The sequence below is a fragment of the Pseudopodoces humilis genome, chromosome 17 (assembly GCF_049639895.1).
Source record: "Pseudopodoces humilis isolate 2021_Gansu_Grassland_sample_001 chromosome 17, ASM4963989v1, whole genome shotgun sequence".
Taxonomy (NCBI): Eukaryota; Metazoa; Chordata; class Aves; order Passeriformes; family Paridae; genus Pseudopodoces; species Pseudopodoces humilis.
Window position 1 is genome coordinate 17,967,858 of NC_142216.1, and position 15,323 is coordinate 17,983,180.

Genomic DNA, 15,323 nt, shown 5'->3' on the forward strand with positions numbered 1-15,323 from the left:
CTCTGTGCAAATAAGCCTTGGCCTGGCAACCGTGGGGCTGTGGGTGCCAAATCCCTGCCTGCCAGCTTGGGAATAATGTGGGGGAGTGGGGATGTGGAAGTTTGGGGAGCCAGGGGTGGTGCAGGAGTCCAGGATGGACAGGGAGGGATGCTCCAAAAGGGGGGACACAAGCCTGGCTGTCCCCTGAGCAGCCCTGAGGGGAAGGATTCGGCTAAAACAAGGAGCAGGGGGGCAGGATAGACAGGAAAGGGGGGACACGGGGTCACAGAACAGGGACAGGAGGGAAGTGGCAGTTGTTGGAGGACATGAAGGAGCAGCAGAGTCCATGGGGACTCAGGAGATGAATCACAGCACGGCTTGGGCTGGAGGGGACCTTAAAGCCCATCTCATCCAATGGATGGAATCACATCATCCACGGGACCTTCTGAGCCGCCTGCAGCGGGACAGAGCTGCTGTGGCACCCCCGGGAGCCCACCCCATGCCCTGCCCTCCCCGGGGCTCTCGAGGGCAGAGTCGAGGCCAAACCTCATCGCATGGATGAGCAGAAGAACCCACCCCACTCTCCCTGTGGGCAGTGGGAACGTGCCCGGCAGCCTCCAGCCACACCCTCCCGTGCATTTGCCACCGGCGCCACCCTGCTGGGACCCAGCGGGGCTGGACACGGGGCCGTGCAGGGTCTCAGCTCCGAGGACTGCGTGGGGCCAGCCCACACACACGGACGCTTTTCCTGACGCCACGAGCTCCCCAAGTGGCAACAAAAGCCGCGCGTCAAAGCCGGAGGTCCCGGGCGCAGGATGTCCCTGCTGTCCCCGCTCTGTCCCCGCTCTGTCCCCGCGCTGGGGGGCTCGGGGTGCCTGAGGCTGACGGGTTGGGCTGTTCGGAGCTGCCAGGAAGGAGGAAAAATTGCGGGAATTTTTTATCCCGTCCTCTGTTTAACGGTAAAATTTAGGGAGAGCGTCGCCCCCTCAGCCCAGCTGGTGGCATCGGCTGGGGGGTGGGGGGGGACGCTGCTGGTGGCCCGCTCCTCCCTTGTCCCTCGGCTTGTCGCTCTCCCTGGCCGCTCCCCGGTGCTGGCCGTGTCGCTGTCGTGCGTGGAGCACGAGTGACACCCAGTGGGACAGCACCAGACTGCACACGCCGGCCTGGGGGTGTCATCCGTGCGGGGGACGGGGCTGTCCCGAGGGGAATGGGGTGGCGCTGCCCGATGGGTTTGTAGGGGGGTTTTAACTTGGTGGGGGCATAGCTGGGGGGGGGGGGGGAAGGAGCCAAGGCTGTGGGGTCTCTCTGGGGTCTCCCCAGGACCTAACTTTGGGGTTTTGGGGTCTCACGGGGGCTCTGGGGTCTCCTCAGGACCTAACTTTGGGGTTTTGGGGTCTGACTGGGGCTCTGGGGTCTCTCCAGGCACTCAGAGGTCCCTTCAACCTAGAGCAGGGGTCTCTCCAGATGTCTGGGGGTGTCTTCAAGCATCTGGGGAGTCCCTGGTGCCCTGGAGTGTCCCCAAGGCACTCAGGGGTCCCTGCAGCCCTGAGGCTCTGAGGTCTCTCCAGGCACCAGGATCCCTGCAGATTTTTGGGAACACCAGGGCTCTGGGGTCCCACTGGGGCTCTGGAATCTCTCTAGGATCTTGTCTTTGTAACTTTGGGGTCCCATTTGGGTCCCTGGGCTCGCTGCAGCCCCATGGCTCTGGTGGCCCCTGGGACCCCCGGGGTCTCTGCAGCCCTGAGGCTTTGGGATCTCACCAGAGCCCCTGGGGGTCCCCACAGCCCTGAGCAGTTCCTGAAGTCCTGGGACTCTGAGACCGCCCTCAGCTCCAGGAGCACCTGCAGGCCTGGGGCTGAGGGCTCTCCCTCTGCAGCCTCAGCATATTTGGTGCCTTGCACCACTCCTGGGTCAGGATCTCACTGGCATTCCTGCCTCTGTCTGTGTCCCTCAAAGACCCTGATGTCCCTCAGGTATTTACCACCCTCCTGCTCCCGCCCTGGGACCACCCTCACCTCCCAGCCCCATCTCCTGGTGCAGCTCTAAGCCTTTCTGGCTGCTCCAGCTGCATTTCTCTGAGACAAGAAACTCTCAACCCATCTTTTGCTTTTCCTCCTGACTCCCTTGTTCATTCCCCGGGGGATCAACCCTGATGGAACAAGGATCTGAGGGGAGTCAGTGCTGTGGTTCACATCAAGCCAAACCAGAACCGTTTTCTGTAGGAAAAACATTTTCATTCCAATTTGCAAAGGCTTTCAAAGGCAATTCTCAGAGGAGCAGGAGCAGTCACTGCAGAGGGGATTGGATGTTCTTTTCCAGCTCTGGAGAGGCTGGGAGCCCCTCCTGCTGAGGCATCCAAGCTCATTAATGGAGCTGTGAACACCCACATGCAATGCCCTGCAACCCCACTCCCAGCATGGGAATCCCACATCCCAGCTATGGAGTCTGTAAAGACACTTGGAGGGTTTAAAATGGACCTGGAGGATGAAAAGAGAAGCAGAAGGAGAAGGGATGGGTAGGACACAGACAGGACAGAGCTGGGTACTCCCTGACCCCAAAGTGCAGAGGCTCCACTCAGGGCATGGGGGGGATCCCTGGAGTGCTGGTTTGACTGTCCCCTGTGCCATCCCCACACAGGGACAGCCTGGCCAAGAGCAGGACCCAGCCCAGGGAACGGAGCTGCAGCTCCCAGGATGGGAAGGATGGGATTGTTAGACCTCAAGAGCACGTCACAAAATCACCTCTGAGATCAAAGAATCATCATAATCCCAGCATGGTTTGGATTGGAAGGGATCTTAAAGCTCATCCCATCCCACCCCTGCCATGGCAGGGACACCTCCCACCATCCCAGGCTGCTCCAGCCCTGTCCAGCCTGGCCTTGGGCACTGCCAGGGATCCAGGGGCAGCCCCAGCTGCTCTGGGCACCCTGTGCCAGGGCCTGCCCACCCTGCCAGGGAACAATTCCTGCCCAATATCCCATCCAACTCTGCCATTCCCTGTGTCCTGTCCCTCCATCCCTTGTCCCCAGCTCCTCTCCAGCTCTCCTGGAGCCCCTTTGGGCCCTGGACTTTGGGCTCTGAGCTCTCCCTGGAGCCTTCTCCTCTCCAGGTGAGCACCTCCAGCCCTCCCAGCCTGGCTCCATGGCAGAGGGGCTCCAGCCCTCGGAGCAGCTCCAGCAGGTCTGAGGTCACTGAAGACAAATTAAACAAGATGTGACAAAGGCAGCATTAACGTGTGGCTCCACGCTGCTCACACTGACCTTCCTCCGCCCTTGGGCAGCTCCCAGCAGCCCCACCCAGATCCAAACCTTGGCTCCAGAAGAACCAAAGGCGGTGCTGAAGGGGTTGGTTGGAGCCCTGAGCACTTCCAGGTGGGACAGGGAACCCAGCTGGACCCAGCCTGCAGGGGGACCTGATGGTTCCAGCCAGCTCCCGGGTGGCTGCACGGTTTTCCAACTCCAATGCTGAGCCCAGGAGCTACTGCAGAAGGGAAGAAAGAACTTTCCATTCAAGTCTCCAGCTGGAAGAGCCAGAGAGAGAAATGCTGCCACGTCCCAGGTACAGAGCAGGGCTGGTTCCACCTCAGTGGTGCTGTGCAAGCAGCTGTTCCTTCCCATGGAGCATGGGGAGCTCCCCCCTCCCAGGACTGCAGTGCCCTCCCTTTCTTCACCCCATGGACACGCTTTGGATCTCCAGAGCCCCCAGCCTCGGGTCCCACCACCCCACACATCCACACGAGGCCTCTCCAGGCTGTATGTGGGTGAGAGTCCCAAGGACACGCTCACACACCCCATGGCACGCTGCGGCAACGGGGCCGGACAACTCTGGGCCATAAATCTGTCTGGTCAGGCCTGCTCCCTGCTCCGCAGCCCCAAGGCCACCCCAAGGTCTTTCCAAGGCAGGATCTGCCCCTCCCTTCCAGCTGCAGCAGCTCTGCCCCTGGAGCATCCCGAGCTGGGGAGCGCAGCCCCACGGAGAGCCCGTGTGCCTGGAGGGGCAGCCCCGGGCAGCCCCCTGCCCCTGCAGGGCTCTGGGAGCAGCTGAAGCTCTCCAGCTTGCTCCCTGCTCTCCTTCCCATGAGTTTTTCCCCATTTCTAACAGTGCCCAGCTGGGCCCAGCATCATCACCGGGGCTGTTCCCAAATCTAATCACAGGTTGGGTGAGGAGGGAATTGCACCCTTGCCTTGCAGGAGAGGCTAATCCGGGGGGAAGGGGTGTGAGAGTGATGGAGCCTCATTCCAGGTGGACTTCAAGAACCCCAAAATTCCGGTCAAGAGGAACCTTGTGGACATCAACAAGATGGGAAAGACAACCCCGAGTTTCAGGCAGGCTGGGGACCTGAGCAGGACCCCAGTGAAAGGAACTGGGAAAAGGTCCCGGATAAAGTGGACAGGAGGATGGACAAATGGGACAAGCTGCATCCTCAGCAGCATGAGGGGGATGTGGCCTCCAGCCTGGGTCCTCTGTGCAGCACCAGGGAACCCCAAGCTCTGTGCTCAGAGTGGTTCCCAGTCCAGGGAGGGACGGAGGGGCTGGGAAAGGACCAGCAGGGCTGGCAGAGAGGTGGGTTGGGATCCATCAGCATCCTGCACTGGGGACAGAGGCAGTTCCTCTCAGCAGGGCATGGCTGGCACCAAAGGACAAGGGATGTTCACTGCAGCCTCAGGCTAGGCAGTAGAATTGATATTTTCTCCCGGAGAGGAGGCACAGCTGTGGGACCGAGGTGGGCAAGGCCACCCTTCCACGCTGGGTTAAGCCATGGATGACCTTTCCCGTGCTGGTGCACAGATGGGAGGGGGGGCTGGACACCCCCAGGGGTGCATCCTGCTGTGAGGCAACCTCCAAATTCTTTCCCTTCCCACGCCAGAGCCCACTCCAAGCCCCAGGACACCCTGAGAGCCGAGGCCCTGTGCACCGGACCGTGCCCCCAGCCCAGGGCCCGCTCTGGCCCACATCCCGGGGCTGCATCAGCTGATCCTCCCGGGCAGCCGGTGCTGCAAAGTCAGGCACAGAGATTGCCGGGGCGCCGGCGAGGGGACGGCAGGGGTGGCAGCACAGGGGGCTTGGGGAGCCGGGGGCAGCCGTGCCCTGAAAGCCGAGCCACCTGCGCGCTGCTACCTGCTGAATAATAGAGGAGCTGACAGCCAGCGGAGAGAAATGTGATGCTGGTGAGCCAGCCCGGGGAGACATCTGAGCTCCCGGCAGCTGCGATAGCAACTGCAGCCAAGGAGCCTTCCAGCCCCGCGCGGCGTGGCCGGGCTGCCTGCGGCTCCTGCCCATCCCGGCTGCCCGGGGCCCGCTCCAGGGGCACGGGCTGGGCGCTGGCAGGATGATGTGAGCCGCAGAGGGCACCCAGCGAGGCAGAGCTCAAGGGCAGAGCTGGGTTTCCCAGGAGGGGAGGCGGAGGCTGCCCGCAGGCGGTGCCCGCGCCCGGGGGCAGCAGCTCAGCCCCATGTCCAGAGGAGGGGAGATGGTTTATATCCCGGATGACTCCGACTTCAGCTCCTTCAGGGATCAGTGCGAGAGCCTGGAGGGCTGGCACTGTCGGTACAACAAGGCTGGCGTGACCGTGTGGAGTCAGGGCCAGGAGGAAAGCTGCACCGTGCAGAAAATCAAGGTAAGCAGACGCTTCCCTGCCCCAGCCGTATGCCCGACGGCTCCCGAGGGTCCCTGGGGACTTCCCCGTGCTGGAGATGCACAGTCCGGCCTGCCTGGGGGTTTTTCTGCCCACAATTCCAGGGCTGTCAGGGTTAGACCCCCAAAGGTGCTTCCCAGCTGCTCTGCCGGCTCCTGCTGCCCGTCCCGGGGCTTTACCTGCCGGGATCCCCGCAGCCTCCTGCCCTGTGGGCTCACGTGGTGGCTGCCCCCGACCCCGACACAGGCGGGAAGGCCCTGGCATCGATTACAGTATGGAGATGGCCTTGCCGGGAGCCCCCGGACCCGAGCCGGGCTCGTGGGATGCGTCCCTGGTGTCTTTTGCCCGGCTCTGCCCTCCTGGGGCACATCCCCTCGCATCCTCACGGAATGAGATCCTGTAGGAGCCCCAGGTGCTGCTTTGGGAGGTTTGTGGCTTGCCTGGGGTTCTGCAGAGGGACAAGGAGGTTCAGCCATCTCTCAGGTACCTTGTCATCCATCGGCACAGCCCCGGTGACGCTGCCAGGTGGGCCTGGGCACACCAGGAGTGGCTGCAGGGTGCTGGGGGCACCGGGTGAGCCCATGGTGGCTCTGGCTTTTCTGGTGACTGAGAATCTCGGCTCCTGGGCCAGGACAGGATCTGCCAAAGCCAGGAGAGGCAGGACATCCAACCTCCAGGACAGCCCAGCTGCTGGAGAGCGTTCAGCCAGGAGGGTTGCCGTGGCCTGGAGAGCAGGGAAGGCACAGGGAGGTGGGGAGGAGGGAACAACACTCTGGAAGAGGCTCTCCCACCGCTGTCCTGAGCACAGAACACCCAGCAGCGCCTCTCCTGCAGCACGAGGAGAGGCTGGGCACATGCTGCTGCCGTGGACAGAGACCCTTCAGGGCCAGGGGGAGGAGCAGAGCAGCACTCTTGGCAGAGCTGCAATACACATTCCCTCTGCCATGAGCCAGGGAAGAGCTTCTGCACCTGGATTAGGGAGCATCTAGGCCAGCTGGGCATGCAGAGCAGCAGGGAGTGCTGAGGGGTCAGGCCAACACCTCTTTGAAAAGTCCTGGTGACTGCAGCAGGTCCTGACACCTGGGAAGAGGCAAACATCACATTCCTCTCCCAAAAGGAAGCTCCGGGGCGCTGTGGACTGCTGTGTCACCTCCATCCCTGGGAAGGACATGGAGAATGTGCTCCTGGAAGCCGTGTCCCAGAGGAGGAGGGTGGTCGGGACAGCAGCAAGGACCTGCCAAGGGTAAATCACGCCTGAGCAGCCTGACTGCCTGTGCAGGGAGAGGTCTGGCTCTGTGGGTGAGGGCAGATCCAGCTGGTCTAGACTTGGACAGGGCTTCCTGAGGTCTCTGTGTCCCCACATGGGTGAGATCTGGACTGGAGAGGTGGATGTTGCTCAGAGTGACCAGGACAGGCTGGCAGGAAGCCCTGGAGTCCAACCCTCAGAAGGGGTGCAGTTATGTCCCCCCTGCCACCACTGAGCCCCACAGACAGGGGACCCCAGGTGGGTTCAGGGGAGTCAGGGACCATCACCCAGCCTGGTTCAGTGCAAAAATTGGATTTCTCCCTGCCCTGGAGGGTGCCTGGGTACAGTGCAGGGGTTGGCACTGCCCAGAGTCCCTTCCCAAAACATGGGATGGAGGATGCCAGCCAGCCCGAGCTGCACAGTCAGCAGAGCCTCAGGAGAGCCTCGCTCTGCCCATTAACTGAGGGAGTTAATTATCCCACAGATCCCCTGAGCAGCTGGAGCTTTGGATTTTTTCCATCTACATCCCTGTGGATGGGTCTGGGCTCTGTTCCTTCCCCATCCCAGCTGCTGTGCCTGGCAGGGCTGTTCATCCGAGCCCTGGACAGGCTTTAGTGGGGAAATTTTGGGTGCAAGACCGCGATGGTCCCTCTGCGACAACCGGAGCTTCCAGGAGGCCCATGAGCTCCACCTGCAGCTGGAAAAATCCCTCACCCTGCAGCAGCAGCAGCTCCAGACCCAGCTGGGAGGCTGCAGGAGGAGCAGGAGGAGGGGGCTGGGTGCTCCCACCCTCCCCCCGGTGTCCTGGGGACTGCAGCGCACTCCGAGCCCGGCCTGGGCACGGGTCCAGCACGCCGGGCACTAAACCAGACCCGGGCCACCAGGGGAAAGCTCGCCCGAGATTGATGGGACCTGCCGCGCTCAGAGGGCCGTCTCCGGTTACACGGCACCTCATCAAAGATGCAAGGGCTCTAACGAGGAGCAGATGACATCTCCCTCCTCCCGGCCGCCTTCATCAATAATGCACGGCTGGCGCGGCCGGGCAGCTCCGGGGCTCCGGTTACAGCCGGGCCCCCCGGGAGCGGACCCCGCACCCCAGAGCATCGTCAAGGGGCATGGGCAGCGCTTTGTTTGCCCTGCAAGGACATGGGGTAGGGGACAGGCATCAGAGGGGGGCAGTGGCGGAGCTTTCCTGCGTGACCTTGCCAGCTGAGCGTGGAGGTTTCTGCCTCAGGGTCTGAGATTCGTGATGGAAATCCAAAAAGGGTTTGGGGAATGTGCAAAATCTCCCATGGGACATTTAAGAAAGGACCCCAGGAAGGGAAAGGGTGGGGGATTAAGGTGTTTTGCTGAAAGTTGGTGGTCAGTGCCCATCCCTGGCCATGTCCTACAGCTGATCCCTGCAGCCTGTGGCATTTTCCTAAACCCTTTTTTTTTTGCCAAGAACTCTCTGGGACAAGGGAACTCCCTCTGCGCTGGGTACCGAGGGATGTCCAAGTGCCAGCTGCTGTATTGGGGACCACAAATCATCAGAGCCTGCGTCCTTTGGCCACCGGGACCATCTGTTTGAGGGCAGAGGGTCATTCTGGCCCCGCTCGGCTGCAGGAGTGGTGGCTCCGGGGCTGTCCTGTATCACATGTGCCAGAGCATCCTCCATGGGCAGGGGACAGCCCAAAGTCCTTGTCCTTGAGGTGGGAGCAGCTCCGGGGATGGCTGCTGCCCCCCGCCCCTCTCCCCACAGACCCGCATCTCCTGCAAGGACGTTCCTGCCGAGACCCTCTATGACGTGCTGCACGACACCCGCTACCGCAAGAAGTGGGACTCCAACATGATTGAGACCTACGACATCGGCCGCCTCACCGTCAACGCTGATGTTGGATACTACTCCTGTGAGCAGCCCCTGAGACCCCCGGGAACCCCCTGCCCAGCCCCAGGCCCCCGTGGGTGTGGGGGGGGGCTGGGGTTAACAGGATGTGCCCGCAGGGAAGTGCCCGAGCCCCTTGAAGAACCGGGATTTCGTCACGCTGCGCTCCTGGCTGCCCCTGGGCAATGACTACATGATCATCAACTACAGCGTCAAGCACCCGGTGAGCCCCCGGCTGCCCCCAGCCCTGGCAGGGCTGCCCGCGGCACGGGCAGGGCTGGGCAGGCTCTGAGGAGCCTGGAATCTCTCCGCAGAAATACCCGCCGAGGAAGGATTTCGTGAGGGCCGTGTCCCTGCAGACCGGGTACCTGATCAAGGCCAACGGGGACGGTGCCTGCATCCTCTATTACCTCACCCAGGTGGACCCTCGCGGTGAGTGCCCGGAGGAGGGGAGATCAGAGCTCACCCCCCTGGCTCTCCATCACCCAGGCACCCGGGAATGGGGAGGAAGGGGTGCCCACCCCAGCCCTGGGGGTGCTGCGGGCTCCTGGTGCCTCCCCTGGGGCTGGCCCTGCTTCTCCCAGTGACGGGGGCTTTGGGCTCTTGCAGGGTCGCTGCCAAAGTGGGTGGTGAACCGCGTGTCCCAGTTTGTGGCACCGAAGGTAAGGAGGGGGACACATGGCCAGTGGTGGGAGTCACGGGCAGCGGGGATGAGCTGCCCAAATTTCCCCTGGCTGGGGCCAGGATGGGTGACCCAGAGCCCACAGGGTGGGTCCTGGATGACCCAGGGCACTGAGGATGGATGCTGGAAGGCCCAGAACTCATGGGACAGGTGCTGGGAGATGCAGAGCTCAGAGAACAGGTCCTGGGTGACCCAGGACCTGCAGGACAGGTGCTGGATGGTCCAGAGCTCACAGGACGGGTCCTGAGTAATCCAAGGCTCAGAGGACTGGGATGCAAGGCTCCTGGGATGGGTGCTGAGTGATGCAGGGCTCCCAGGATGAGCTCTGGGTGATGCAGGGCTCCCAGGATGAGCTCTGGGTGATGCAGGGATCCCAAGATGAGCTCTGGGTGACACAGAGCACACACTGGGCACGTTGCTGGGGCAGCCAGGCCCTCATCCCCTCCCAACACCCCAAAACCTGCAATGGGGGAGCTGGGAGCCGTGCTCACAGCCCAGGGCACCCCAGCCCCATCCCCGCTGTGCCCACAGGCGATGAAGAAGATCTACAAGGCTGGGCTGAAGTACCCGGAGTGGAAGCGCCGGCACGACCCCGAGTACAAGCCCTGGGTGTACCCCGAGCAGAACACGCTGCCCAGCGTCAGCCTGGCCGAGCTCTCCGTGCAGCACGCGGATTCCCTGGAAAACATCGACGAGACCGGGCTGCCTGAGGAGCACCTGAGCACCAGCGACCACGAGGCCTGAGCCCTCCGTGCAGGGGAATCCCCTCAGCAGCGAGGCTTGGCACCCAGGGGGCACAGCTGGGAATTTGGCTCCCTGCTTCCCAATAGTCACATCTGCTCTCCAACTCCTTCATCACTGACCCCCCTCCACCTCCCTGCCCAGGCAGTGGGGAAATGTCCCGTGGGATCTGCGTCACAGGAAGAGGGAGGATGGGCAGCCTGGTGCTCCCTGTGCCCACGGAGGTGTCCCCGCAGGAGACAGCGCTGGCAGCGCGTGTTCCGAGAGGCTGAGGTGGGCAGGAGCTTTCCTAGCTCCAGGATATGGCTCTGTAAGAGCCTCAAAGGCCCAGAAATGGGGGGTCTGTGAGGCGCCCTGTGTGCTCAGGTTTTGCAGCAGCACAAGGTTTGGACTGACCCCATCCAGCCTGAGGTCCAGCTCTGCCAAACCCAAGGTCAGGCTGGACTCACTCCAGCTCTCCCCTCCCCTCCAAGCTTAGTGTGACCCCTCCCCAGCTCAGGGAGCCCTCCCAGGTCCTCCCCTGAGCACCAGGCTCACCTCTGCAGGCTGGCTCTAGCCCAGCTGGCTCTGGGGACTCCCTCCCCTGGTGGTTTGTGGGGTTTGTCCTGGCAGTGGGGTCTTGGGCCTCCCGTGTCCCCACTCCCCCAGCGTTCACCGCCGCTGTGGCACAACAATAAAGGGGTTGGTGTGTGTGAGAGCTTATGGGGCTGGCACAGGATGGGGAGGGGGCTGGCACAGAGCCCACCCAGAGGCAGCCAGGTCTGAGTCAGACAGGAGGTCCTGTCCATGCAGCCCAAGCACCCTGGGGTGACCCTCAGCAGGGACAGAAGTGGCCACAGCAGGACAGGACAGAAGGATGCTGGGCTCTGCACCCCCACGTGAGCGCACGTGGGCACGGGGCAGCTTCCACCGGACAACGGGAAGTTGGTCTAGACAGGCACTGCCGTGGGAATACGCTGACAAATGAGGGATTTTCCACCCACTCCTCACCCCCACCCTCCGAGGCTGCTGGAGGCAGCTGGGTTCTGTCCCCAGCTGGATTTGAGCCTGGTCTGTGCAAGGTCATTGCAAATGGGGATGTCACTGCAGCTTTTGGGGTACCTCTGGCCCAGCTTCACACCCCTGGGCCCCCTGACACCCTGGTCCCCCTCCAGAGCTGCCCTGTGTGTGCTTCCAGCACACCTGGAGCTTTTCTCCACCCCAATATCTCAGGAATGGATATTTGATGTCCCCCTTTAGCCACCCTGTGAGGTCACAAATGTCCCCTGCGCTGCCCCGGGGGACATCACACACACGTGCAGAGTGCTGGGGAGGGGACAGCAGGTCCTGGCTGTCAGGACAGCCGGATCCCGGGCTTTGCAGCTGGGCTGGCTGCACGGAAGCCACCTCGGCAAGGAAAATGTGGAAAACAAGGACAGGGGATGTGCAGCTCGCACCTCGCCGCACACAGCGACAGCAGCTCCCTCTCCACTCTGCTCCCATCTCTGGCAGCAGACAGGGATTATTTTACCTGTCAAAAGACACATCCCAGCCCCAAATTGCCCCAAAACCACTCTGGCAGAGCTGGGAACGGTGGACAATCACCCCCGGGTGCTGCCCTGATGGGGCAGAGCCCAGTGGCAGCCGAGCCCGCAGGGTGCTGGGGTAGAGACCCAGCCTCAGCCCTGCGGGGAGCAGCCTCATCCCTCGGCATTCCCTGGATGTTTCTCCGCAGGATCCGGGCTGCAGCTCTGCCAGGGGGTTATTTTTAGCCAGCCCTGAGTGGGAGTGAGGAGCTGCTGCCTGATCAGCGAGAGCCCCAGGGAAAGCTGTGCCGGGCTGGGTGATACCTCAGCCGGGATGTGGCCCAAAATGAGCAGGATGGCGGTGGCACAGGGGGTGTCCCTGTCACTGCTCCGCATCCAGCGGGCTGCAGGAGAGCTCCTGGGCCCCCGTTACAGCCAGGGCGAAACTGGCGGGGCACCGTGGGCTGCCAGCAGCCCCAGCACGATGATTCCTTTTGGAACGATGTGGTTTTCCTGTGGCACAAACAGGAAAGGGACCGGCCGCCGGCATCCCGAGCGAGGCACGGCGCAGGGCAGGGTGCGAGGGGCTCGGAGCCCCCCGGGGGCCCTCGCTGGGATTTTGGTGGCCCAGAGCCCGGTGGGGTGAGGGTCAGACACGCGGGGGCTGCGGCCTCGTACGAGAGCCCAGCTGGGCGCTTTTCCTGCCCGGCTCCGAGCGCAGAGATTGGAAAGGAAACGGGAAGCTGCTGCTGGCCGGGAGATTAGCCCGGAGGCGGTGATGTCAGCCGCCCCTGATGGATCGGGGGCAGCGGGAGCGTGGCACGGGCCCATCCTGGCCACACACCGTGTCCAACGTGCCCCCGCTGGGGCAGGATGTGACTCCATGGCTGGATCCCGTGATTTGCGTCTCCTGAGCTCATGGGTAGGTCTTGGGCAGGTTTTTGTCCCAAATCAGGACTCTGATTCCAGCGAGGAGCCCCCCCAGCAGCCTCATGGACTAACCTTGAGCAGGGTTTTTGCCTGGAGAGGTCCAGCATATTTCCAAGACTCTAGTTCCTTCCTCCCAGGGGCTGAGCTCTGTGCTGTGCCCTGCAGACCCTCCAGGCTCAGTCCCAACCCCACATTTCCAGATGTCCAATGCCATATTTTCCTCTCTAGGGATGAGCCTTGAGTGTCCCTCACCCTATCCTGCTCCCACCGTCACCCCACACATCCCCCAGCATGAACCTGCTGGGTGGGGCTGCAGGTAAAGCAAAAAACTGCCCCAAAAAGCAAAAGGTGATGGCTGGGGAAGGATGGAAGGAGAGGGAGGGAGAAAGAAAAGGAGGGAGGAAGGGTGGGAAGGAGGATGGATGAATGGATGGATGGATGATGGATGGATGGATGGATGGATGATGGATGGATGATGGATGGATGGATGATGGATGGATGGATGGATGATGGATGGATGGATGGATGGATGATGGATGGATGATGGATGATGGATGGATGATGGATGGATGGATGGATGATGGATGGATGATGGATGGATGGATGGATGATGGATGGATGATGGATGATGGATGGATGATGGATGGATGATGGATGGATGGATGGATGGACGGATGGATGGACGGATGGATGGATGATGGATGGATGATGGATGATGGATGGATGATGGATGATGGATGAATGGATGGATGGATGGATGGATGATGGATGGATGGATGGATGATGGATGGATGATGGATGATGGATGGATGATGGATGGATGATGGATGGATGGATGGATGGATGGATGGATGGATGGATGGATGGATGATGGATGGATGATGGATGGATGGATGGATGGATGATGGATGGATGGATGATGGATGGATGGATGGATGGATGATGGATGATGGATGGATGATGGATGATGGATGATGGATGGATGGATGGATGGATGGATGGATGGATGGATGATGGATGGATGATGGATGGATGATGGATGGATGGATGGATGATGGATGGATGGATGATGGATGGATGATGGATGGATGGATGATGGATGGATGATGGATGGATGGATGGATGGATGGATGGATGGATGGATGGATGGATGGATGGACGGACACAGGGATCCTGAGGGACAATGTCATCCTGGGTACTGCCCAAAAAAGGGAAGGAACCAACCTTCACTTTGATGTTTGCTTCCTCCAACCCCTGCCAGCATCATCTTAAAGCCCCAGGGGGGTTCTGATCCTTCCCATCTGCCTCCTGCAGGGAGCTGTGTAACCATGGCAGGACAGGGCTCTGTGCCTCTGCCCAAGGATGCTGAAATATAAATATAAATATAAATATAAATATAAATATAAATATAAATATAAATATAAATATAAATATAAATATAAATATAAATATAAATATAAATATAAATCCCATCAGCAGGCTGGCAAACACTGGGAGCAAGCAGAGGCTTTGAAACCCGCTCTGCAGAGCGTGGGCTGATAGGAAGCCCTGGGGAAACATTCCATCCTGGTGCCCTACTGTGCCCTGCTCTGGGGTGGCCCCATGGATGGTCCTGGATGGGTTCTGGGAAGGAGAACTCCCCCTTGGGAATCAGATGCTGGGGCTCAGCAGAGGTGCTTGAGCAGGGGACTCCTCCTGCCACGGGAACACATTCCCACACCTGGGAATTAGGTGACTGTGGAGGGAGAAGGGAGCAGTGGAGAAGGTTTTCTGCACCAAACTGCCCCAGCAGCAGCCATAAGGGTGTGGGAGCTAGACCCTGTCCTTGCTCACATCAACCCTATCAGGACAGTGACTTGCCATCGTGAGGATGTGCCAGGGACAACATTTTCCTCCCCTGCAGCCCAGCGCTGCCCTCCTGGCAGCAGGGAGGAGCACTGCTCCCAGCAGCAAGTTCTGAGGGGTCACAAAAGTACTGCCAGCACATCAGGGAGAGATCCTGCCCCTGTGCCCAGCCCTGGGGACACCTCTGGAGTGCTGTGTCCAGCTCTGGATGCTCAGCACAGCAGGGACAGGAGCTCCTGGAGCTCAGGAAGGGCCTGGAGCATCTCCGTGCCCAGGAGAGGCTGAGGGAGCTGGGGCTGCTCAGCCTGGAGAGGAGCCCCAGCTGAGAGGGGCCCTCAGCCCTGGGTGTCCCTGGGTGTCCTTGGGTGGTCCTGGGCGTCCCTGGGTGTCCCTGGGTGCAGGGAGGGTCAGAGCATGGAGAGGCAGAGCTGCTGCCCTGGGCAGTGCCCAGTCCTGAGCAAATTGTGCAGAGAAGCTGTGCAGTGTCCTCACTGGGGATATTCCAGAAGCCCCTGGACACAATCCCGTGCTCTGAGCTCTGTCTGAGCAGGGATTTTGGATCAGAGGAGCCACTGTGGATCCTCCCAGCCTGACTCTGCCCTGGATTCTGTTTGTGGAGATGCTGCAGGGTGCCAGACTGTGCTTCACTGCTGCAACGCCTGCAGCACAGCAGGACAGAGATGGTGACAGATCAGCTGTGCTCTGTCCCTCCCATTCACACCACAGACCTCAGCAGCCTTCCCAAGAACAGCAGGGACAAACAGCTTCCTCTAAGAGGCAGAGGGATGGCACGGTGTGCCCCGCAGCCCCTGCACACCCCGAGGGTCCCCGAGCACCCTGAGCATCTCCACACCCCACCCACAAGGGGTTCCATGGGGTCACCCGTGCCGTGCCCAG

At 61.2% G+C, this 15,323-nt stretch overlaps 1 protein-coding gene across 2 annotated transcripts; it reads left to right on the forward strand.

Annotated features, from left to right (window-relative positions):
* Positions 1 to 5,384: 5,384 nt before the first annotated feature.
* LOC102105517 (START domain-containing protein 10-like) lies at positions 5,385 to 10,612 on the forward strand. 2 transcript variants are annotated; one of them, XM_005532660.2, is made up of 6 exons: positions 5,385 to 5,595; positions 8,601 to 8,748; positions 8,843 to 8,946; positions 9,038 to 9,155; positions 9,333 to 9,385; positions 9,937 to 10,612. In XM_005532660.2, the coding sequence occupies exons 1-6, from the start codon at positions 5,431 to 5,433 to the stop codon at positions 10,147 to 10,149; spliced, it is 801 nt and encodes a 266-aa protein (XP_005532717.1). In that variant the 5' UTR covers positions 5,385 to 5,430; the 3' UTR covers positions 10,150 to 10,612. The 2 variants fall into 2 exon arrangements, with proteins under 2 accessions (XP_005532717.1, XP_087919731.1); XM_088063605.1 differs by lacking the exon at positions 5,385 to 5,595 and adding an exon at positions 7,071 to 8,010.
* Positions 10,613 to 15,323: the final 4,711 nt, after the last annotated feature.